This window comes from Tachysurus vachellii, chromosome 21 (genome assembly GCF_030014155.1).
Source record: "Tachysurus vachellii isolate PV-2020 chromosome 21, HZAU_Pvac_v1, whole genome shotgun sequence".
In the NCBI taxonomy this organism is placed as follows: domain Eukaryota; kingdom Metazoa; phylum Chordata; class Actinopteri; order Siluriformes; family Bagridae; genus Tachysurus; species Tachysurus vachellii.
In genome coordinates this window covers 15,725,104-15,751,051 of record NC_083480.1, presented here as the reverse complement: position 1 = coordinate 15,751,051, position 25,948 = coordinate 15,725,104, and the positions used below count along the sequence as shown (strand labels likewise).

Here is a 25,948-nt window from a genome sequence, read left to right as displayed (position 1 = left end):
GAAAAAAACTGATTTTAATGTAGCTTTAATAACTTTAAGTGATAACAGGAAGTAACGACAATGCACAACATTATATATAATAATCATTTATCAAACATTTCTGTGCCATCAGTGAAAAGAAAAAATCATTGACAATAAAAGAAAAATGTGAATAAAATAGTATAAAATATACAAAAAAGTAAAATATACTAGAATAGTCCAATGGTCCAATTATGAAGTTGAATAAAAAAAATAAAAAAATTAAAGAGACAAACGATTGTTTGGCTGCACAAACCGATAACAACTTACAGTTAATACACACCCAGGTAAACATGCATGCTACATACCATTACATTACAAAAAAAAGTGTCCCAGCTGAAACATGTGAATGTTTCCTAGACAATGGAACCATTAGTGTGCGTCCTGCCACATAAGGTGTATAAAACGTGACCAGAGATCATTTGTTAAAAGCTCAATAAATTGTAAGTTTTAAATACTGCCAATGTGGACTTCTTTATGTGTTAGACACCTTTTCTTTTTAAAATAGTTATATCATAAATAACAGACCTTCTTATCTCTGGCTTTCATTTGTTTTCTTGATTTGGAAGTTTTGTACATTTTGCACGTTTACACGCTGAGGTACCGAGATGCTGCACGACTTCTTACTTCCTATTGTTTTTTTCCCCCCTCAATTGTATTCCCTTCATTTCATCTACACTTGGATTGACTTCTTCTTCATTTCTATACATATATGTGATTACTATACATTTTATGTGATTGTTTGCGGTGAAGATTGTCAGTGATTGTGTGGTTTATTTGTGCAAAATAAGCTAGGCGATAAAGTGACAAAACACCAAGACATGTAAAAGCAATACGAACCTGAAAGCTGCAAATACATTAAGTGATGCAAAGGATAAAACATTGGATTTATACAATGGTATAGTTTAAGGTTTTACCAGCAATCTCTGAAATAGCTCATCTGTATAAAAATACCTGCCTTATTAATCAAACCTTCTGTTGATAAAAGTGGATTTCTACAGTTAAGTTTAAGTTGCATGTCTACCAAAATCTGATAAAGCACCACTGATTATGTTCCAAACTGCTCGAAAAAAACCACCTAACATACCACCAAGTACTGCCCCGACCGCTGCTCCTACAGCCATACCCGGATACCCCATCGCCCCCGCTAATATTGTCCCTGCAAATGCTCCTTTCCCTACAGCCGCTGCATAATCGACAAGTCTGAGAGCAAAGCCGAGTCTCTCTGCGATCATCATCTCTGCCTTTTCCCTGTTCTCTAACCTGATCTTTTCTTTATACTGCTCAGTTTCCCGTTCCAGATCAACCTGAGAATACGTTTTCTTCAGGTCCTCCAGCATTGCGTTGACCTCCTTCTTTCTCTGATCTTGGAGGATTTTTTCTTCTTTCTTGATTCGTTTTTCAGCATCTTCAAACTCTGGATTAGAAAAAATCCCATGACTTTCCACCATCTTGTCTATTTTCTCAAACAGCTCCATTGTCACCTCACCATCACTCCTGTTCTTCATTCTGCTGAAGAAGAAGCATCTTTCGTCGTAGTTCTTAAAAAGTTTATTGAAGTGTTTATTTCTCTTCACACTGTCTTCAATCTGCTTGCTCAACTGCTGTTCTTCATGGTACAAAACCACCATTGTGTTATTTAAGATTTTATCTCCAAAGTACTGCACTAACTGTTTAAAAATCTCGTTCACATTCGGTGGTATCTCAAACGGGTTTAGCGTAAACAGGACGGCGTGTGGCCCTGGACAGGAGAAACAAACCGCCTTCTTCAGCTCTTTTTTTGACATGTAGTGAAATAAATCATGATCAATAAGATTTGGAGTGTTGATCAGTGTCACATTTCTATCAGAGATATTCCCAGAGGTTTTAGTTGTTAGTTTAGTGTCTTTAGCGTCGTTAAACACCTTTCTCTGCAGGATCGACTCCGTGAGAGAGAACTGATGATGACCAGAGCTTCCAAATATGATAATACTCACTGAAAATCAGGTTTTATTAGAGAAACATTAGTTTTATGTACAATTAACATATTCAAATACATGTAATTGATGAATTAAAAGATAATAAAAATATTCTTATTAAAGGAAGCCTCCACCCCAGACGGCAATAAAATAGACGATGAGGAATCGAATTACAAATAAAACACTGGACGTCAATGAAAATGAAATGTTACTTATAAAGATTCATCATTATAAATAAATAAGGGGGGATTTTTCCTTTAACTCCAGCAATAATAATTTATTGTTTGCTTACTAGAAGGCGGTTCCAAAAGGCTATTCCTGCGTTTTTTCTGGACAGGAGGCCCGTCTGGCCGTGCACCTGAAAGGCATCAGGAAAGTATTTAGAAACATAAACAATATATTATACAGTAATCCCCAGACAAAATGAGACCATTTTCTCACCTTCATCTGCTCTCGTCTTGTAGATTTTACTCATGATGTCTGTAAAAAGAGACCTACACACTTCAGGATGTGTCGTCATACAAAAACAATCCATTATTATTATTATTAGTAGTAGTAATAATAGTAATTACGGAAGCGTATTGTATTCACTTGAGGAAAAAAAACTACTGTTTTTCTGAATTAACGAGTTAATTATCTCAGAGGGGGGCACGGTGGCTTAGTGGTTAGCACGTTCGCCTCACACCTCCAGGGTTGGGGGTTCGATTCCCGCCTCCGCCTTGTGTGTGTGGAGTTTGCTTGTTCTCCCTGTGCCTCGGGGGTTTCCTCCGGGTACTCCGGTTTCCTCCCCCGGTCCAAAGACATGCATGGTAGGTTGATTGGCATCTCTGGAAAATTGTCCGTAGTGTGTGATTGCGTGAGTGAATGAGAGAGTGTGTGTGTGTGTGCCCTGTGATGGGTTGGCACTCCGTCCAGGGTGTATCCTGCCTTGATGCCCGATGACGCCTGAGATAGGCACAGGCTCCCCGTGACCCGAGGTAGTTCGGATAAGCGGTAGAAAATAAGTGAGTGAGAGAAATTCTCATAATTCTGAGATAATTAACTCGTTAATTCAGAAAAACAGAGTAGATTTTTTTCCTCAAGTGAATGCAATACGCTTCCGTGAGTAATAGCATTTTCTAGACATATATAAACATAATAATGTAGTATGTGTGATTTCTTTTATGATGTCATATTTATCCACAGTGTAGTTAACCATTAACATGTGGGTCATGTGTCCTGAATGTGCAAGTAATCTCTCTTTTTTTCATATATCGAAAAAAAAAAAAAAACAATAATAAAAAGAAATATACATATATATGTAGCCGGTCTGGCCCTCTGTGTCGTATCTGGCTACCGTTCTGCGTTGTGTTCTTGTGCGATGTAAAATAAGAGACCAGAGACATCTGCTGATTCAATGGCTGTGCTTTATCCAAAACTGCTGCATAAATCAGAAACATGCAGTTTGAACCATTGCACACTCGTCGCCTGCCCCTGAAGCAAGAGCATAATACAGCAAACATTGTATTTCACAATAACAATATATAGATAAGATAAGATGATAACAAATACCATATGTAAATTATCTAGGAGAACTCAATTACTTATTACATATGTATCAGAAATAAGAACATTCTCATTAACAGTATAAAATACATTAAGTCTTAAGAGATATAGTTATATATACATACACATATAATCAACATGGTTATGCACCAAGAAAATAAAGAGATGGTTCCATAACTGCATAAATCAGAAACATGCAGTTTGAACCATTGTACACTCGTCACCTGCTAAACATTCCGACACAAACACGGAATTAGAGATTACACTTAACAGGCCAACGCTAATGGACCACGTGACACTGCATTCCCTCAATTACAAACACAACTTCTGCTGCAGGTAAAACACTTTCATGTTACATCGTTTTATTGTACATATATATTCTTCCGATATTTTAACTAACAAGGAACCATTATTTAACAATAACATTTTATTATTTTTTCACATTATAAACCGGAGCGCTTAAAGCCGCCTTCACACTGCACACGACTGTCGGATTTCGCCCCCTAGTGACAGTCGCACGGAATATGCGATATAATCGTGTAGACGTCAACATGGGAGAGAAGTTCATTCTCGCGGTCTCGGAAAACCCATTACTAGATGATCGTGACATAAATCTTCTCCATTAAGGCGCAACTCTTGTATTAAACGGTGACACTCACCGAGACTTTTTCTCCGAGTCAGATGGTGTTTTATACACACTGATTTGCAATGTTTTCTTTGGCGTCTCCAGTAAAAGAGAGCCTGTATTCTCCCTCCATTGATCGTGGTGAATGAAGTAATTAATTAATGAAGGAGTAAATACAAACAAACAAACAATACAACAATAAATCCAGAAAGACCGTGAATAATGTTTGAGGAAACATGGACACAACATTAAAAATAATACAATATAAATATTCATAATTTATTCCTTTTTTTTTTATGAATAACAATGTATTTAAAACAAAAAGATTGTTTTTGGTAAAGTTTAAAAATTACTAAAGTTAATATTAATACTTTTCAATAATTCTTATCACCTCGCGCACACGAACCTGATAGGACAACATTAGAATACATCACATCCGGTCGGCATATCGGATGCGGTGTAGTCGCACAAGTTCAATTATTTTAACGGATCCAACGCTCAAATCGGATCCGCAGGTGGTCGGTACCTCACACAGCGACCATGCGACTCTCCATCTCCGGTTTATCTGCGGTCGTTTGTCGTGTGCAGTGTGAAGGCGGCTTCATTCGGACTGAAGCGAGAGCGCGCGGTGCTGACGTCACAGTGGAAACGCCCACAAAACTTAAAAAATAAAATAACTTTACTGTTCCTTTTTCCCTTTTTATTCTTCAAGTACATCGTTATTGATCTCAACCAAAAGCAAGGATTTTGCGTGAATTAAAAATAAATTAATTAATACACATCCCTTTTAACACCGGTTATATATATATATATATATATATATGTGTGTTATACGTTATATATATATATAAGGGATTAAAATATTCATTTTAATTGAACTATCACTTATTCGTTCATCTTTAATAACATTTGCATTTCTACATACTAATAAATGTCCAGTTACATAAAATACCTTTTAAAAACACTGATGACGCAACAGTGTGATGATGTAAATGTAGCTTAGCTGAGAGATCTGAAAAAATACCGACACACAAACAGCTGAAAGCTAAAACACAGATAAAACGTGTTAGATACAGAAAACTTTACCTTTTTATCGTCGCTGAGACTTGTTTAAGCAGCAAAATAGTAAACGTTGTAATAGACGTCCACGATAGAAACCGAAAGTACCTGGTTGCCAGATTGAACAAGAGCAAACGTGTTTGATGTCATATCCTTTAGCTGTAAATTATATAATATATCCAGAAGAACGATAATCATTATAAAGACAATAATTTTAATTTCAACAGAAACAGAAAATATCTAATTGTAGCTTTAATAACATTAAGTGATCACAGGAATAATAATGTGCATTTCTGATGTATCAGAAGAAAAAAAATAAAATGTTCAAAATTTAAAAATGTGAATAAAATTGAAAAACATTTCTTTAAAAATAAAATTGAAAAACATTTAAAAAAAAGAAAACATACTAGAAAACAATTTATAAAATTATACTACAAATAGAATTGACTATACAGTTGGGAAACTGTATATTCTTATTCTTATATTCTTATAAACTTAAAATATTCTTTAACAACATATATATATATATATATATATATATATATATATATATATATATATATATATATATATATATATATATATATATATATATATATATATATATATATTAGCTAATCCACCTACTGGCATGTTTTGATGTGGTCCAACTGAATATAGTGGATTGACAAATTCATGATTAGAGAAATTTAGTTGCACAGACATTTATGTAAGAAGTCAGAAATACTTGGATCATTTTTTTTAAAGAATAAGGTATTTAAATAAAAAAGAAACATGAAAAACTTAATGATCATATGATTACTGTCATCAAATTCAAAGCATCTGACTTTAAACATGCTTAAAAAAATAAAATTTAAATAAAATTACAAAAAACTTTTTATAGACACAGTCTGTGACCTGCTGGTGTGAGTGAGATGTTGTACTGTATATATAATATATATAATGTCATATACAGTATAATGACGTTGTATATCCTTTCTCAATCTCAACCCTTATTATTCATTCATTCATTTTCTACCACTTATCCGAACTACCTCGGGTCACGGGGAGCCTGTGCCTATCTCAGGCGTCATTGGGCATCAAGGCAGGATACACCCTGGACGGAGTGCCAACCCATCACAGGGCACACACACACACACACACACACACTCTCATTCACTCACACAATCACACACTAGGGACAATTTTCCAGAGATGCCAATCAACCTACCATGCATGTCTTTGGACCGGGGGAGGAAACCGGAGTACCCGGAGGAAACCCCCGAGGCACGGGGAGAACATGAAAACTCCACACACACAAGGTGGAGGCGGGAATCGAACCCCGACCCTGGAGGTGTGAGGCGAACGTGCTAACCACTAAGCCACCGTGCCCCCCAACCCTTATTATATCTCCCCTAATTTACATCTTAAGATTCATTTCATTCATTTATTTGATCGTTATTGACTATATTTATTAGGGATGTAAAGAAAACCTGACAAAAAAAAATAATAATAATCACCAGAAAGTGATTAAAATTGCTGTGTTTTTCTGATCTCTTCATCTAAACAGTACAGATGTAATCAAACAGTTTGTGTAGAATGATAGTGTAATCAATCCAAACAGGATCAAGGTCACAGCAATGTCAAATGCCTGAATTAAACCCCCTTTCTGTTTGCCGTTTAAGATCCTGGGCAAAAAGTATACACTGCAGTAGTTTAAGAAGAACAAGAACAGCAACAAACCGTCAAGAATATCAATAAAATCATGACATTTTGAGGAAGGGTTACCTTTTGTGTAGTGTGTTTTTTCAGATACATAACACCACCATCAACACACCATGTGTGTTCTGGTTTGATGTTTACTGTTAGGGGTTGTTTAAGCACACAATGTTATATGCACTTTACAGTAAGATTTATATAAGATTTATATTTTAAACATTCAAATTTTTCAATTCAAGTTTATTTGTATAGCGCTTTTAATAATTGATATTGTCTAAAAGCAGCTTTACAGAAAATAAACATAAAACAAAAGGTTAATATAAAGAATAATATAAAGATTAATATAATACAAAATTCGAGATGAATATTGGATATATTTAAATGTGCTTGTTTTTATCCCCAATGAACAAGTCTGAGGTGACTCAGGTGACTGTGGAAAGGAAAATCTCCCTTTAATGGTAAAGGAAGAAACCTTGAGAGGAACCAGACTCAAAGGGGAACCTCATCCTCATATGGGTGACACTGAATGGTGTGATTATAAATATACAGTCTGACTAATGTTGTATTGATGAGGTGATTGTTGTCCTCAAAGACCACATGGAGTTGGCGTCTCCTCGTTAGTATCACAGAGTCTAACTGGAGCTGGAACATCTCTAGATGCCTCAGGATCCTCACAGAGTCGCTCTCATCTCAACACTGCATCTCAACATTGCAAAGAAAAACAGGCTAATAACTTTACATGCACAGTTTATTTGACAAACGTTATAATAAACCTTTCCATTACTTTCTTTTTTAGCCATTTCCCAAGACAAAGAAATGAAATGCCACTAATCCTAATAAAGTGAAGATCATGACAAAAACAGGGAGGCCAAACAAATCTAAGACAACTTTTAGAAGCATGAGAGGCTGAAACAAATCTTGATTCAATACAAATACATTTACATTATTTAGCAGACACCTTTATCCAGAGCGAATTACATTTTCATCTCATTTTATATGACTGAGCAATTAAGGGTTAAGGGCCTTGCTCAAGGGCCCAACAGTGGCAGCTTGGTGGACCTGGGAATCGAACTCACAACCTTCTGATTGGTAGCCCAACACCTTAACCGCTAACCTACCACATCCTCTTAATTTCTATTTTTTTAATCCCTTTTTTATCCCCTTAATTTATTATTGTTTTTTAATTTATTATTTTTGTTATTCTTATTTATTTATATATATTTTAAGAAACTTCCTTAAAATGAACAACATGCTTAATACATCATTTTAACACGGGTTGGGTTTTGTGTTTAAAAAGAACAAAAACAAAAACAATTCGAAAATAAAATAAAATAAAATAAAATAAAATAAAATAAAATAAAATAAAATAAAATAAAATAAAATAAAATAAAATAAAATAAAGCAAGTGTTACTTCACAGAACCACTAGGCGGCAGTAATCACGCGTTAACTGTACATTACCGCTCTTAAAAAAAGGTCGCGTCTCAAATCACACCAAAAGTTCTATTTAGGCGCCCTCGTACACGTTCCTTACACTGCTTACCAAGACTCTATGAGTCTTAATATGACTCCCTATTTAATATTAACATTAATATGACTCCCTATTTAATATTAATAGCTTTATAAAGTACAAAACAGACATAGTGAGTTAGAGGATTTATAGTTAAAGTGTTAACTTTAGCGAGCGTAAAGCCATCGTTTTGGTTTAGGACAAAACCAAATATAAAGTGACCTCTTGTGCGTCACTGAAATAGTTCCGGGCAGCAAACGTTCTCCTAGCGCTAAAGTTAAAGTCGTAGACAAAATATATTCAATTTATAGAGTTTTAAAAATATATTTTTTAATTATAAATAGTTATATAGACAAAGTCGCTATTCTGTAAATAGATGTGACAAATATGACACGAAGTTTGCGACCCCTGTTTCAGCGCTTGGGGTTGATGTGTCCGTGTAAACAGACAGGTGAAGGAAGGGTTGCCAGAGTTCACAGCAGTCAGAAAGAAAATCCCCGAGATTCTCAACACGCTTCACTCTATATCCATGTGAGTGGTTAAAAGGCTTTTGTGTTCTAGTGTGTATTAATTGGTGTGTTTCCTGTTGCTTGTTGCTCCAAAATTGATTGCACATGAATTACTACTACTACTAATAATAATAATAATAGTAGCTCAGTCAGTAGATCATCAACACATCACATCAATTCAATTCAATACAGTTTATTTGTATAGCACTTTTAACAATTTCCATTGTCTCAAAGCAGCTTTACAGAAGTATGGAAACAGAAGAGAGAGAAAAAGAAATATATATAATAATAATAATAGTAATAATAATAATAATAAGAAGAAGAAGAAGAAGAAGAAGAAGGAAAATAAGAATTTTAAACAGTGAATATAAACAATTAAAGTTTCATTCATTCATTCATCTTCTACCGCTTATCCGAACTACCTCGGGTCACAGGGAGCCTGTGCCTATCTCAGGCGTCATTGGGCATCAAGGCAGGATACACCCTGGACGGAGTGCCAACCCATCACAGGGCACACACACACACTCTCATTCACTCACGCAATCACACACTACGGACAATTTTCCAGAGATGCCAATCAACCTACCATGCATGTCTTTGGACCGGGGGAGGAAACCGGAGTACCCAGAGGAAACCCCCGAGGCACGGGGAGAACATGCAAACTCCACACACACAAGGTGGAGGCGGGAATCAAACCCCGACCCTGGAGGTGTGAGGCGAACGTGCTAACCACTAAGCCACCGTGCCCCCCATTAAAGTTTCAAATTAATTTAAAAAAGTTTAACATAAAATTTAAAATACTATATCTATTCTTATCCCCAATGAGCAAGCCGGAGGTGACGGCGGCAAGGAAAAACTCCCTGAGATGATAATATTAAGAAACCTTGAGGGGAACCAGGCTCAGAAAGGAACCTCATCCTCATTTGGGTGACACTAGACAGTAAATAATGTAAATGTAAATAATGTCATTTCTACAACAGTTTATAATAGTGCAGCTGAGAGCTGAAGAACAGTCCTGAAGAACTCTTGAGTTTCTCTTGAGTCATCGTAAACTCTTGAGTTCAGCACAGACCTCATTGCTGATAAAGACCAGACCATACAGATGACTGACACAACATTGGTTCAAAAGAAGGCATGACAGTCGTCATCATATGGTGCGGCTTCATACACAACAATCCAATGAGACACTGGCTGACCATGTAGATCGATCACAGCTTTATATTAATGCATTAAATCCACGTTTCTGTAGTAACATCTCATTCACAGGGATTTGTCTGACAGACATTCCAAATAAAGGACACTTTTCTTAAAGTTTATTTAACAGTTCAGGAAGGAGTCTTCAGTGTCAGAGCAGCCTAACAGTCAGACATGAAGCTTGGATGTTGAGTGTTTCTGTGGTGTAAGAGGAATAAAACACTGCAGTAATAAGTAAAATAAACCAGGTGTCGGTGGCAGCAGTAACTCCACCTCATCACACCAGGATGTTGATTTATTTTCTCTCTTTCTCTCTTTTCTCCCTCTCTCTCTGTATGTGTGTGAAAAGTGGCCGTACTGTTTGAAGCGATGTTCATACTGTAACTTTAACAAGTACATCCCTCGTTCAGTGGATAACAAGGTTATGACCGAGTGCCTTCAGCAGGAGACACAGACACTGCTGCAGCTCAGTCGCGTTTCTCAGTAAGTGTACACAGAGACACATTTACGTTTACAGCATTTGCAGAGGACAAATTGTGTTCTGCCAGCAGTGACACAGAGAGACAAACACACACACACACACACACACTGTACTGATGGGCTTTACTCCCCTGCACCTCTATACTGTAACAATTTCAAGTCCCTCCATCTTGTGTCACTCAGAAGAGGACGGATTATTCAAGCTGTTAAACTGCTGGGATGTTTCTTTCTTTGAACAAAAGAGGAACAGATTTAATTTGTCATTTGCAAAAGAAACAAACTGTAGCTGAAAATCTCCAGCTGCATTGAGCATGACATGTACAGTATGTTATAATGTTTCTGTGCTAGTTCCGGTGTGTGTGTGTGTGTGTATGTGTGTGTGCATGTGTGTGTGTGTGTTAGGATCAGCTCTGTGTTTTTCGGTGGAGGAACTCCCAGCCTGGCCCAAGCCTCCACCATAGCTGCTGTACTGGAGACCGTCTCTGCACACACGAGACTCTGTGACCACGCCGAGGTGACGCTGGAGGTGAACCCTGCATCTGCAGGAAGAACCGCGCTCCCAGACTTCCTGTCTGCTGGAGTCAATCGCTTTTCTGTTGGGGTGCAGGTACAAAACGCACACACACACACACACATTTAGCTCTTATGTTATTGTAGTACTAAAGTTCTAAAGAAGGTAAAGCATAGAATGGTTCATTCTAACTGTTCTAAAGATGTTCAGCTCGAAAGAAGTTTCTTTGGGTTCTAGAGGTTCTAAAGTATATTCTAAAGGCATTAAGGTTCCTTTTAAATGTCTATATGTGCTTGATAAATGTAGTAAATCACTTAGGTGAGTTCTGAAGACACTAAAGAGGTTCTTAAAGACGCTTTCTAAATATCCAGTCACCTCTAAAGCCACAGAGGTTTAAGATCATCATCATGTGTAAACAGTCTGAAGTCACTGGGCTTCTGTTGTTTTTCAAAATGATTTTTGGAAAAGTCTTGAAAAGGGAGCAGAATTTTTTTCACAAGAAAGTGCAACAAAGCCACAAGCTCTGTCATTGAGTGTGTTCTTCTGGTCCTGGTCCTGGTCCACGTTTCTCCCCAGTCACTGAACGACGCCAGTCTCAGGGTTCTCGGGAGGGACCATGACCCAGTGCAGGCTCTGCAGACGCTGGCGGAGGCTCGGACCCTGTGCCCCGGCCGCGTGTCTGTCGACGTCATGTTCGGAATTCCAGGTCAGAGTGTGGCATCATGGGAGAGTGAGCTGGAGGAGGTTCTGCGCGTGTGTGATGATCACGTGTCTCTGTACCAATTGACTCTGGAGAGAGGAACTCACCTGTACAAACAGGTACAGCTGGGAGAAGTCAGGATGCCCGCTGATGATGTCACTGCCTCCATGTACCGATCTGCTCGGAAAATTCTGGAGCAGGCCGGATTCCTACAGTATGAGGTGTCCAACTTTGCCAGACAGGTGAGGTCATCAAAGTCATGATGCTTAAAGCCAAGTTTCTGAGACACTGAGGCTAAAACGGTGTGTGTGTGTGTGTGTGTGTGTGTGTGTGTGTGTGTGTGTGTGTGTGTGCGCGTGTGTGTTTTAAAGAATGCTGTAAGTACACACAACCTGGGCTACTGGAGAGCACAGCCGTATATAGGAGTTGGACCTGGTAAGAGTCTGAGATGAAGATTTATTAAATGACTGATTAGTAAATTGTCAAAGAAATTGCTTGGAAGGAAGGACGGAAAGGAAAGAAGGATGGACGGATGGGCAGACAGAAAAGAAGGAAGGAAGACAAAAATGAAGGACAAGAAGAACAGAAAGGAATGACTGGAAAGGAAAGGAAGTACAGAAAGGAAGACAGGACAGAATGAAAGGAAGGAAGGAAGGACAGAAAGGAATGGAGGAAATGCAGACAGTGGACACACAGACACACACCACACACAGACAGACAGACACACACCACACACAGACAGACAGACACACACCACACACAGACAGACAGACACACACCACACACAGACAGACAGACACACACCACACACAGACAGACAGACACACACCACACACAGACAGGCACACACCACACACAGACAGACACACACCACACACAGACAGACACACACCACACACAGACAGACACACACCACACACAGACAGACACACACCACACACAGACAGACAGACACCACACACAGACAGACAGACACCACACACAGACAGTCACACACCACACACAGACAGACAGACACCACACACAGACAGACAGACACCACACACAGACAGACAGACACCACACACAGACAGACAGACACCACACACAGACAGACAGACACCACACAGAGACAGACAGACACCACACAGAGACAGACAGACACCACACAGAGACAGACAGACACCACACACAGACAGACACACACCACACACAGACAGACACACACCACACACAGACAGACAGACACCACACACAGACAGACAGACACCACACACAGACAGACAGTCACCACACACAGACAGACAGTCAGACAGTCACCACACACAGACAGACAGACACCACACACAGACAGACAGACACCACACACAGACAGACAGACACCACACACAGACAGACAGACACCACACACAGACAGACGGACATACACCACACACAGACAGACGGACATACACCACACACAGACAGACGGACATACACCACACACACAGACAGACATACACCACACACACAGACAGACAGTCACCACACACAGACACACACCACACACAGACAGACAGTCACCACACACAGACAGACAGTCACCACACACAGACAGACAGTCACCACACACAGACAGACAGTCACCACACACACACAGACAGACAGACCGACAGATACCACACACAGACAGACAGACAGACATATACCACAGACAGATACCACAGACAGACAGTTTTGATCTAGGTCAAGTGATGAGTTGTTATTTGTGACACTACATTTAATCAGAGGTCTGTTTTATTTCTGGTTCCACTCATACGTCCCAGTTTGTTGCACTGAGTATCAGGATGATACCTGGTTCAGTTCTCTAGGTGAAAATGACCCACTTGCTCCCCCAAGCTAACCATTTGTGTATCAGGAGCTCACGGCCGCTTCGTTCCCCGAGCGCTGGGCGTGGCTCATCGTGAGGCGCGCACTCAGACGTTAGAGCCGGATGTCTGGATAAAAGAAGTTCAACAGCACGGACACGCGACACGCAGACGTATTCAGCTCAACCATCTCAGCCTGTGAGCTCCGTCCGTTCAAAACTTATCACATACACACTCTGCACACACACCATGTGGAGGAACGTTAACCTGTGTTGTGTCGCAGGTTGGAGGAGGTGCTGGTCATGGGACTCCGAATGACTGAAGGAATTTCACACCAGGTCTGTCAGACATTTAAAGTGATATTGATCATACGAGGATGTAAGCACGATTTTAATAGTTCTATTTATTTGGATTATCTGTCTGTCTATAAGTGATGTGATAAAACATAACAATTGTAATTGACAGATTTGATTTGTTGAATGTTTTGTAAGAGGAAGAAATCACTTCATGCTGTTAGAGGAAATAAATCAACTTTGCGTTGGTCCTGTAACATGTCCCCCATCTCAAGTGTAGCTAATTTAGCGAGCATGTACAGAGGCGTTTTATCGTGGCCTGGAGACGTTATGATGGAGGTGTCGGTGGAATCTAACCTTTGTGTTAATGTACTGGTTTTATTGGAACAGCACTGGGCAGCGTTCAGCCCTGAAACAGACCTACACCAGGTTCTTGGTGCATCAGCTGACGTTCAGGACCTTCAACAGAGAGGCATCCTGATCCTCGATGACAGGTGAAGGAAAGTTCCTGTTAAATGTAATAATCACGTAGCAGTGTGGCGTCTTACTGCTGTGTTGTGACGTAGCCGAGTCATAAAATACAAAAATGTAAAATATCCAAAAACCCCACACATTTCAGGTTTCTGTGCAGCTTTAAAGGAGAAGGTTGTAATGTTTAAAGTCATTTTAAGTCCTAAGAAAAGAATTCCGTGTTCTCTTATTAAAACAATACACAACAATGAAGACTTTCTGAATTCATTAGGGAACTGTGTGTGTGTGTGTGAATGTGAGTGTGTGTGAGTGCACACGTGTGAGCGTGTGTGAGAGTATTTGTCTGTGTGAGTGTGAGTGTGTGTGAGTGTGTGTGTGTGTGTGAGTGTGTGAGAGAGAGTGTGTGAGAGAGAGTGTGTGAGTTAGAGTGTGTGTGAGAGTGTGTGTGTGTGTGTGTGTGTGAGTGTGTGAGAGAGAGTGTGTGAGAGAGAGTGTGTGAGAGAGAGTGTGTGAGTTAGAGTGTGTGTGAGAGTGTGTGAGAGTGTGTGTGAGTGTGTGTGAGTGTGTGTGTGTGTGAGTGTGTGTGAGAGAGTGTGTGTGTGTGTGAGAGTGTGTGTGTGTGTGTGTGTGTGAGAGAGTGTGTGTGTGTGTGTGTGTGAGAGTGTGTGTGTGTGAGAGTGTGTGTGTGTGAGAGTGTGAGTGTGTGTGAGTGTGTGTGAGTGTGTGTGAGAGTGTGTGTGAGTGTGTGTGTGTGTGTGATTAGCACTGATTCCCTGGTTGTGTCTGCAGGGGACTGCGCTGTTCCTGGGAGGGTTTGGCGTTCTTGGACAGTATCTTACCCGTTTTGCTGCTGGAGTTGGATACGTTCTTCCACACACACAGACCTGAAGATGGACAGAGAGAGCAGTGAGAGTGTAAAGTCTGTACAGCTGGACTACCACAAAGCAGCAGCCAGATTTCTCATTCTTCCAGTTGTTGATTCTGGAGTAACACTGAAATGGTGATGCAGAAGCTTTTTACATCAAGGCTGTAGTTATTATGTCTTTATGTTGCTGTAAAGGGCTGATTTAAATCCCTCAGGAGTTCATCAGCTATTAAGTAGTGATCAGTGAGGTGCAGAGGCAGGTGCAGACTTTTACTGTGGAAGGTGTAAAAAGACCAAACAAACATCGAGTCCAAACCAAAATAAAGAAACCTACAGACTAGGGAAGGCAGAGCGTCAAACACACACAGCGACAGTGAGACTGACAGGAACTAGGAATCAGGTAGAGCTGACAGAACAACTGTAGGTGCGAGTGAGATATTTGCAGGTCATGTGACATGCAGGGGCTGATGGGTAACGCAGTCCAGTGCTGATCTGGAGGTAATTGACAGTAGTTTTTTTTTTTACATAAAACCATGGGTTCCATCCATAAGTGGTTTTAATCCATAACTTTGTTTTCTCTCACTCTCACTCATTCATTTTCTACCGCTTATCCGAACTACCTCAGGTCACGGGGAGCCTGTGCCTATCTCAGGAGTCAATGGGCATCAAGGCAGGATACACCCTGGACGGAGTGCCAACCCATCGCAGGGCACACACACACACACTCATTCACTCACGCAATCACACACTGCGGACAATTTTCCAGAGATGCCAATCAACCTACCATGCATGTCTTTGGACCGGGGAGGAAACCGGAGTACCCGGAGGAAACCCCCGAGGCACGGGGAGAACATGCAAACTCCACACACACAAGGCGGAGGCGGGAATCGAACCCCCAACCTTGGAGGTGTCAGGTGAACGTACTAACCACTAAGCCACCGTGCCCCCCTGCTTTGTTTGCTATCATTTTTATTTATTCATAGTTTTCTAAAGACTATAAAAATCAGCAATGTACATTTTTACACTGCAGTAGCTGCTTTATTATTTTTATTATTATTTTGGCTGTCATTGTGGTTGTTTGTAGACCCTCCTGCCTTTGAACCTTGAACCTATTATTTCTGGAAGCCTCTGGTCAGATGTCACATGATATTTAAACTGCAATATAATAAACTTTGTGTTTTAATACATTTCATATAATGTGAAATATCCACATTGTGACTTTTAATTGTTTTCACTATCTTTAAGTGTCATGAGACCTGTGTTTGTATATAAATAATTATATTTTTCCTATACACTTTCTTTCCCTTTCCCACTTATATAGTAAATTATATTTTTATTAGAATTCCATTCTTTGTCTATATTTATGACACAGACAGATGATAAAGCATTTCACTACACATCACACTGTGTATGGTTGTGTACTGTATATGACAAATATAATCTGAGTTTGTGTTAAACTGTGTTATAAGTGCTCACTTCACTCAGTAACCTCTCTTTATTTTGGTCAGTCAGAACCCAGAATTCAACAGATCTCATTCATTATGGTTTGGGGGGGAAATTTCCAAACCCTCAATGTATCATTTATTATTTTAATACAACCTGAGATAAAGATTTATAATCCGACTCTCCGGTTTCACCCACACGAAGATGAGGTTCTCTTTTCAGTCTGGTTCCTCTCAAAGTTTCTTCCTCAAATAGTTTCCTCTGATTTGCTCGTGAAACGTAAATCTTAAACATTTCATTCTGAATTATTATTTCCCTGTAAATCTGCTTTGTGTCAATAAAACACTTCTGAATTCTATGTAAATGGAAAATATTTTTTTTTCTCTTTAAACATACAAAAGTATTTGATTGAATGATTAAATAACTTTCTATTGTTGTACATTTGGTTGTTTTACTATTTATACTATATTATTATTTTATTTGTTTTTTATTGTTATTATTATTATTATTACTATTACTATTATTGTTATTGTTATTATTATTACTATTATTTTTTTTATTATTATTACTATTATTATTGTTGTTGTTATTATTATTATTACTATTATTGTTTTTATTATTATTATTATTGTTGTTATTATTGTTATTATTACTTGGGATTATTAAAGGAAGATCTGTGAATCCTAACTCTTATTAGATTTCAAAGTGCACAAATTAGAGCACTCATGTAAATAAACAGTAAAGGTGGGAAAACAATACGCTATAAACGTGTAAAGCCACGTGAGGGCACTAAAGTGAGCAGGTTTCAGACAGCTTGCCCTGATCTCAGCTGAGCTTCATCTTCATCCTCCGACTCATTTTCTCGACCCATCAGTTACACACCATCAAGTTCCTGTTATTCCTGAGCTGGTCACAGACATCTAACAACTTTTATCCATTATTTTTTTCTTTCTACAAAAAGATATATTGTAAGGAGGTCATTTCTGCTCGTTTTGCTGGGCTGGTAAATATCTGAGCTGGCATATTTGAGCTGGCTTTGCTCCAGCTCTCTGTCTACACGACCCTCACCGTCATGTCTGTCTGCTAGACGCTCCAGTGACGTCACAATGCTTTTGTTTAGAAACAAAGAAATTGGAGTCCGTTTTTTTTTAAGGAAGAAAAGCTGTGTGTGTGTGTGTGTGTGTGTGTGCGTCTGTGTGTGTGCGTGCGTGCATGCGCGCGTGTGTGTGTGTAGGGAGGGGTTGCTGTGTGAAATTCCCCCGAAAAGGAACAACGACTACCGACTGTGTCCCCGTGCAGGAATCTGAGGAAAGGAGAGAAGAGGATGAAATGACGTTATGGACATTAAAAATGCATGTTCCTGCCTGAGTGCAGAGTTAAAAGCCAGCAAGAAATACCAACAGGATCTGTCAGCTTGAGTCAAGGTGACACGCCCAGGGGTTCAGAGAGAAAAAATACACCCTGTTATTATTCATGTGACACATCTGACTGCTTCCAAACATCTAATCAGATCCAGAAATCTTGGCCTGGTTTGTCCCTCCAACAGAATGTCTAATAATAATAATAACAATAATAATAATAATAATAATAATAATAATAATAATAATAATAATAGCAACAATAATAATAGCAACAATAATAATAACCATAATAACATAGTTCATAAAACAAAGGCTTACATCTGAACCACACATCACAAACATATATGTTTCATAACTGTAAGAAGGGGAAAAGTCACAGCTATAATTAGCACAGTGTAATTTACGTTACACTACCACAAAAGCTCGAGGAGTGTGTTGTTAGTTATCTAAGAGCTCGATTTTCCTGCTTTCTCTTCCTTGATATTCCAGTTTTCACACATTCCACTGTGTATATCCGCATTCAGGTGAAATGTATAGACCAAAGGACCATAACCTGCTTCATTCTAGGAGAAAAGTCACACACACATATATACACAATATATATATTATAGGATATTATAACTGATGTCACTGAGTGAAAGAGTCATATATATATATATATATATATATATATATATATATATATATATATATATATATATATATATATATATATATCCGGAATTCCATTTATTGGAATTATCCATAAATTGATATTTGTTAAGTCGATTTCACATTGAAATGTAAGCACATTCAAGTTTAAATACATTTATGTCATTTTAAAAAAGGCCTCATAAATTGTAACTCCCTTTAACACATCTATTTTAACTTTTAATTCTAAAATCACATGATAGTTTATGATTTGGAACAGAATCCCTTAATTCTATACATACAGATCAGTTTCAGTATAAATTACACACCGCAGGCGTGAACAATTATTATTATTTTTTTTTTTTACATGATCCTGCTGCGCATTCACATACTCTCTCTCTCTCTCTCTCTCTCTCTGTGTGTGTGTGTGTGTGTGTGTGTGTGTGTATGTGTGTATGTGTGAGCGCTCAGATTAGCCACTGTCTACACCGAACAGGACTGGTGCCACTATATCTAGTGTTGCCAGATTGCTTTTTTTACCCTTTATATTTCTTTATACTTTTTATATTTCAGCAGAGAAAATACAGTATACAACAACAACTACTACTACTACTACTACGACTAATATTACTACTACTACTACTACTACTACTAATAATAATAATAATAATAACAATAATAATCGTAATAATAATAATAATAATAAGAAGAAGAATTATTACCATCATCATCATCATCATCATTAATGATCATTAATATATCTAATATTAATCTTGATTTTTGTATTATATTAATCTTTATATTATTCTATATAATAGCCTTTTTGTTCTATGTTTATGTTCTGTAAAGCTGCTTTGAAACAATGTCCATTGTAAAAAGGGCTATACAAATAAACTTGAACTGAATTGAATTGAAATCATCATCATCATCATCATCATCAACATTATCATGGTTCTTGGCTCCAGTTTCCACTTTCCGAGTTCATGTGGTTCAGTGAGTTTCCTCCCACTTCCCAGGAACATAGTAGTATGTGTTTGGGTTTCAGTATTGCCCAGAGGTTTCAGTGTGTGTGTGTGTGTGTGTGTGTGTGTGTGTGTTTGTGTATGTTTGTGTGTTTGTATGTGTGTGTAAGTGTATGTGTGTATATGTGTGTGTATGTGTTTGTGTGTGTGTGTGTGTGTGTAAGTGTGTGTGTGTATGTGTTTGTGTGTGTGTGTGTGTGTAAGTGTGTGTGTGTATGTGTATGTGTTTATGTGTGTGTGTGTGTGTATGTGTGTGTATGTGTATGTGTATGTGTATGTTCCCACCAGTAGTCTGGACAGGCTAAAATTGTTACAGAAAAAAATGAAATGGATGAAAAAAAGAAAGAAAGAATAAAAGAAATATAAATAAACGTGAATGAACTTTCCAAATCCGTGAATAATGATGCGCAAACAAACCCATCACATATAAATGGTGTAAATATAACTAGAAAAAGAGTTATTTTCGCCAATCTGGCAACCGTCCAGTGGTTCCGCGCGTGTGTGTGCGTGTGTTGTATAGTGTGGTGTATAAAGGGTTAAAGGCTGACTATGCACCCCTCCCTCCCTCCTTATTACCCCACACCCTCACTTCACTTTCTCCTGCTTTTCCAAGCTTTAGATTCTGAGCTGTTTGGGTTCATCGTTTTTACCCCTTTATTTCACACCCCAGAAAATCAGAGCACGTCCTGAAACTAGAAAACCGCCGAGTCCTGACATTATTCAGTGCGTCTGTCTGTTAGGTGTGTGTGTGTGTGTGTGTGTGTGTGTGTGTGTGTGTGTGTGTGTGTGTGAGAGAGTGTGTGTGTGTTGCGGAAAGTATCGGCAGGAACAACAGCACAGGGGCGATGTGGAAAGGTTGCGCACTTACGGACAGGATCCTGAAGTTGGGACGGATGTGACGAGTCATGATGAGAGGAGGTGAGCAGGGCAAAACAACGGGAAATGTGCAAAGTTACATTTGTTACATCTTTTCACCGGAAAGAATTAAAGTCGATTAGCTTTAGCTTAGCTGAGTCACCCAGTGTCTTCTGACGCAGTGCTGCTGGTTTACAACGGAGGCTTTGGGAATCAGTTTAGGTTCTGTGTCTGGATTGGAGCTCAAAACCAACCACAAGCTTGGAGGAAATGAAAGGAACGCCGGGAAAGATGTGGACATTTAATCAGGTGCCCTGGGGTGATTTGCCAGTATACAGACTTGGGTGTTATAAATAATAATAATAATAATAATAACAATAATAATAAATCAGAAAGTTTCAAGAATACAAACCCAATGTTATATATATAAAATGAGAGGGAGAGAGTGTGTTAGTGTGTGATGGACCGTGGGGGTGGGCTGCGAGTTTTTCCTTCACTGCTCTCCAACTTTTGTTTTTGAAGTAAAATTAGTTTGGTATTTCACTATATCTTTTTTTTCTGAATGTGTTATGGACAGTAACTAATACGATAGCACATCTAAACAAAATTATTATTATTATTATTATTATTATTATTATTATTATTATTGGAGTTAAATGTTTTTATGAGTCATCCTGTACTAGTTTTGGGTTCCTCCAATTAAAACGCTCTGTAGAATGTACATGTCCCGCCCACCGAGTGTGTGTATTTTTGCTCTGCAGTAGCAGCTGTTTAGTGTGTTGTCAGTGTGCTTTGTGCTGTCCTACTTTTAGCATATTGTTCCCCTTGTCCGACACTCACTCCGTGTAGAATTATATAGAGTTTTATTATGCAAGTTTTCAGAATCAGAGTCAGAATCAGAATCAAAAAGAGATTTGTTGCCAAGAATGCTTGTGGATTCAAGGAATTTGTTCGTGTCATACGCTTCTAGAACACGGAGACAACAGGATGAGACTACAACAAAATACACGTATGTGAAAAACTTATAAATTTATAAATTGTGTACATATAGATGGTAGAATGGAATAGAATGAGATGCAGGAATGTACTAGGACGGAGACGGTAAGAATTAAATGTAAGGTTATTCCACATTGTTATTGCGTAATTGTGGAACGTTTAACTGTTCATGAGGTTGATTGTCTGCAGGAAGAAGCTGTTCTTGTGTCTGGTTGTGCTGGTATGTGAGGGATCCAGAGTGATTTTCTGAGCCCTTTTCCTCAGTCTGGATCTATACAGTTCTTGATGGGTGGGTATGGGGAACACCAATAATCCTCTCAGCAGTCCCAATCGTTCTCTGTAGTCTTCTGGTGTCTGATGTTGTAGCTGAGCCAAAACCAGTGTTACTGATGTGCACAGAACAGATTCGATGACAGCTGAGTAGGACTGTTTCAGCAGCTCCTGTGGCAGGTCAAACTTCCTCAACTGGCTAAGGAAGTACATCCTTTGTTAGTCCTTTTTAACAGTGTTGACAATGTGCGTGTCCCACTTCAGGTCCTGGGAGATGGTGGAACCCAGGAACTTGAATGTCTTCACTGCAGCCACAGTGGGTTTCTGCTGAAGTCCATAATCATCTCCACTGTTTTGAGTGCATTGAGCTCTAAGTTGTTGTGACTGCACCAGACAGCCAGCTCTTTAACCTCCTGTCTGAAGGCAGACTCGTCTCCGTCCTTGATGAGTCCGATGACCGTAGTGTCGTCCGCAAACTGCAGGAGCTTGACAGCGGGGTCATTAGAGGTGCAGTCATTGGTGTACAGGGAGTAGAGCAGTGGGGAGAGAACATAACCTTGAGGGGCAACAGTGATGGTGGAGCGACTGTTTGACATGAACTTCCCCGGTCTCACTAGCTGCTGCCAACTGTTGGTGATCCACTGAGTTAGGAACAGATAGCTGGGTTAATTACAGAGGTCAGCACCTCAGGTCTCTAGTTGTTAAGTCCTGTTCTCTTGTTTTGTGACTTTTCCAAAGAGTGTTTTAATGACTTCAGTCTGTTCAATGCATTTTTTTTTAATCCTTTCCAAAGAACAATGTGTTTGTTTTTTGTGTACAGGAGAATTATCTTGATATATATGGGCACTTAACGGTTTTAAATTCAGGTAGAGTTTATAGGCTTATAGCTCTTAGCAGAGGCTTATATGTGCTTTTTATTTTATCCACATTTTACACATACTGTAATTATTTTTAGGAGAACTTTGAGTATGTTAATGATCAAACAGCTAACAATCTCTTAAACTGAACACATTGCTGCACACGTGTCTCAGGCAGAATGTGTATGTTATACCCTTAATTTGATCCAGTTTTGTGGATGACCTTAAAAGGACAGTTGTGCTAAGATTACTGGACACTAAGAAGTATGCTCAACATATCGATCAGTACTTAAAGTGAACATCAGGGCAAGACAAATGTCGTGATGTCAAGGTCGTGACTTTGCACCGTGAAACACTATCCATTCCCACATCTGATGGCCAACTAAACTATATTTATCCACTTTTTTTAAATCTCCAGAAAGGAGATCTGAACTATCTAAACTTCGGTAATTGCTACCATACAAGACCTAGGTTTAACAAAAAGGATTTGGTTGGCAAATGAATCATCATACAATTTTGGGATTGGCTTGCCTTGGTTGAAAAAAATCAGGTTGTAAAACATGGAATAGTCTGAGTTGTGTTGGTGGAAACCGGCTAAACGTGGAGTGAGATGCAGTTCGTTGACCTTCACAATGCATCACGAGGCAGTATTAATGTGAAAAATACATTGTAGGCAAATGAATTACAGCATTTACATCTTTAAATATTACCATCAAGAGTCCTAAATAAACTGTAACTGCAGTACCTATAAGTGGATGTGCTCTCTAATCGATGCCACAAAGGTCTTTCTCCTTCAGGCAGTCTGCTGAGACTGCTGTTATGATCTGCCTGTAGAGCTCTACACGTTCGTTCCATTAAGTCAGAACCTCTTTGTCAGGCTTATTCAGAATGGAAACTTTGTGAAGTCCTAGTAAGCGTTTTAGATCCAGAGAACTGAGGAGCTTGAACTACAGTTGACTAAAACTCATAACCAAAGAAAACACTGTGCTTGAAGTCGGAAGTCGGACTGCCTACTTGGGATGTCAAGAAAGTCTTTCAGCATGTTCGGTTCTTCAAATGCACCATAGAGCTGGATTATTTTAGCTGGATTAAGTTGTCTTGAGAAGGTTTCCCAGGTTTGGGGGTTCAGTTCTTGCCTCTGTATGAGTTTCCTCAAGGTACAATAGTTTTCTCTCAGTCCAAAGACATGTGTTGTAGGCTGATTGTCATCGGTACCTGAATTGTGACGCTGTGTTGGACAAGCAGTTTAAAAAAGGATGGATGGATGGATGGATAAATGGATGGAAGTTAACTGAGATAACAGCACCCTTTGCATTTTTTTCCTGGAAAAGGCAGACATGTCAAAAACCATGCCAACCAACAGTAGCCATTCATTAACAGAAATGATACGGAAGCCTGGAGAGGCCAGTAAAAGTTTCCTTTTTAACAGCAAACTCACATCGTGTGTCCAATTTTAATCGTGTTTAAGATGAAGGTACGTGCTGACAGACTTTCTGTTTTAGTAACCAGTCTGGCAACAGCTTTGAAGAAATGATAAATCCAAGATCACTTTACTGCTGCAACAAGGTTAAATATGGAATAGTGTACATACCGCTTCCTGTTTAACAACTATTAATGTGATTTAGAATGCATTCGGATAAATGTAGTCATTTGCTGTACACTTGTTTTGAAGGTCAACTTAAAAACATTTCAAGGTGTTTATCTACAGGTCTTTTTTTCCCGTCTAGACTGTTACCCGACCTCGTTCTAGATCTCAGGATGTCTTAACGGTACATTTACACTTAACTGCAGGGTTGAAATCGAAAACTTTACGATTCAACCTCTAAATGGCCAACAATGTTTACCTTTACACATGCATATTTGAAACTGGTTAAGCCAGTCAGCTACCATAAACTATTATGAGAAGTCCTGAGAATCAGTTTACATTTTTTGTCTTGGGTTAATTTGATAGGAACATCACTTTAAATTTGTTTTTAGCACATCGTATGAAAATCGTATGAAATCAGACTGAATTTCACTGCTTATATCCGTTCCGGCTCTGATAATCCTTTTTATTCTGGACCTTGGCTTAATCTGTCAGAAAAGCATCCGTGATTTCCTGGCTTGTATTAGCCAATGGCCAAAGAATCATTTGACTATTGTGCAGACGGCTACCTATTTTATTTGTGCTCATGCTTTCTACCAGAAGTGTACTATTTTTTACAGTCACAGAGTTGGTTGTTTTTATGGTTATTATAAAGAGTAATCTACTGTATACTGTAGCTTGAACCCTGGTCATTTTTCTAAGGGTGGATGGATATTTTTTGACTGAGGTTCATGGAGTGTTTGTCTGCAGGCTATACAAAGTTACTCAAGGAAGGGTGAACTGCTTTCGCTAGAAGTTTTGTTAGTATGCAATTTAATATTTTGGTGTTTTGTCCACTTGTTTTTGCTCTAGGTTCCTAGCCTTGTGGAATCTGATGCATGGTCCTGAATTTTGGAAGTGCAGTCGTCTTCAATCGTCTGACCTACCCTGAATCATCTCTATTCTCCGTGCTCTCTTACAGAAGAGTGCAGAGAGGCAACACTATCCCAGTAACATAGATAAATTAAAACACCATGTCGTCTTCGTCCTTACGCCGCTCTGTGAAGAACATAGTAAACAACTACACGGAGGCGGAGATCAAAGTGCGAGAGGCGACCTCGAATGACCCATGGGGTCCTTCCAGTTCTCTCATGATGGAGATCGCTGAGCTGACTTTCAATGTGGTGGCCTTTACCGAGGTCATGGGTATAATCTGGAAGCGCCTGAATGACCACGGCAAGAACTGGCGTCACGTCTACAAGGCGCTGACCCTGCTGGATTATCTGGTGAAAACTGGTGCAGACCGCGTGACTCAGCAATGCAAGGAGAACATCCACGCGATCCAAACACTCCGGGACTTCCAGTACATAGACCGTGACGGACAGGACCTGGGTGTGAATGTGCGTGAGAAGGCCAAGCAGCTTGTTGCTTTGCTCCAAGACAAGGAGAAACTGAAGCACGAGCGGAGCCAGGCTCAGGCGACACGTGAGCGCATGGCCCGTGCCAGTGGCATGTACAGCTCCATGCCTCCACCCTACTCTGGAAGCCGCACCAGCCAGCCCAGCATAGCCACCACTACTGGGGACACGTACGGTCGTCCTCGAACCTCGCCCCCCTCCTACAACTGTGAGTAAGAGATGCTATGAATAGATTTTAGTGAGTAATCACACATACATGTCAGTAGATTTG

At 39.2% G+C, this 25,948-nt stretch overlaps 4 protein-coding genes across 19 annotated transcripts in view; 2 read left to right on the top strand and 2 right to left on the bottom strand.

The window, feature by feature from the left end:
* The window catches only part of LOC132864072 (zinc finger protein 354C-like), a 232,810-nt gene that overhangs the window by 5,526 nt on the left and 201,336 nt on the right, over window positions 1–25,948 (bottom strand). The window lies entirely within an intron of this gene.
* Window positions 74–5,345, bottom strand: LOC132837576 (GTPase IMAP family member 7-like). 8 transcript variants are annotated; one of them, XM_060857311.1, is made up of 6 exons: window positions 5,233–5,317; window positions 4,553–4,806; window positions 3,313–3,396; window positions 2,418–2,456; window positions 2,269–2,334; window positions 75–1,993 (listed from the first exon to the last, which is right to left on the bottom strand). In XM_060857311.1, the coding sequence occupies exons 2-6, from the start codon at window positions 4,575–4,577 to the stop codon at window positions 1,026–1,028; spliced, it is 1,182 nt and encodes a 393-aa protein (XP_060713294.1). In that variant the 5' UTR covers window positions 4,578–4,806; window positions 5,233–5,317; the 3' UTR covers window positions 75–1,025. The 8 variants fall into 8 exon arrangements, with proteins under 8 accessions (XP_060713295.1, XP_060713294.1, XP_060713297.1 ...); XM_060857312.1 differs by lacking the exon at window positions 4,553–4,806 and having other exon boundaries at window positions 74–1,993; window positions 3,313–3,449; window positions 5,233–5,345; XM_060857314.1 differs by lacking the exon at window positions 4,553–4,806 and having other exon boundaries at window positions 76–1,993; window positions 3,313–3,393; window positions 5,233–5,320.
* rsad1 (radical S-adenosyl methionine domain containing 1) lies at window positions 8,666–17,062 on the top strand. Of its 2 annotated transcripts, XR_009647538.1 has the most exons (10): window positions 8,666–8,943; window positions 10,465–10,598; window positions 10,998–11,202; window positions 11,683–12,048; window positions 12,178–12,241; window positions 13,683–13,830; window positions 13,916–13,970; window positions 14,316–14,419; window positions 15,186–15,759; window positions 15,887–17,062. XR_009647538.1 is itself a non-coding variant. In XM_060857154.1 (9 exons), the coding sequence occupies exons 1-9, from the start codon at window positions 8,800–8,802 to the stop codon at window positions 15,304–15,306; spliced, it is 1,341 nt and encodes a 446-aa protein (XP_060713137.1). In that variant the 5' UTR covers window positions 8,666–8,799; the 3' UTR covers window positions 15,307–17,062. The 2 variants fall into 2 exon arrangements, 1 of the variants encoding a protein (XP_060713137.1); XM_060857154.1 differs by having other exon boundaries at window positions 15,186–17,062.
* Window positions 20,283–25,948, top strand: part of epn3a (epsin 3a) — a 22,535-nt gene continuing 16,869 nt past the window's right edge. For 6 of the 8 annotated variants that reach the window (XM_060897036.1, XM_060897035.1, XM_060897034.1 and 3 more), the window contains exons 1-2: window positions 20,283–20,635; window positions 25,133–25,885. In XM_060897036.1, the coding sequence (XP_060753019.1) occupies window positions 25,294–25,885 (592 nt within the window). In that variant the 5' untranslated portion in view covers window positions 20,283–20,635; window positions 25,133–25,293. The other 2 variants (XM_060897030.1, XM_060897031.1) reach the window with 2 other exon arrangements.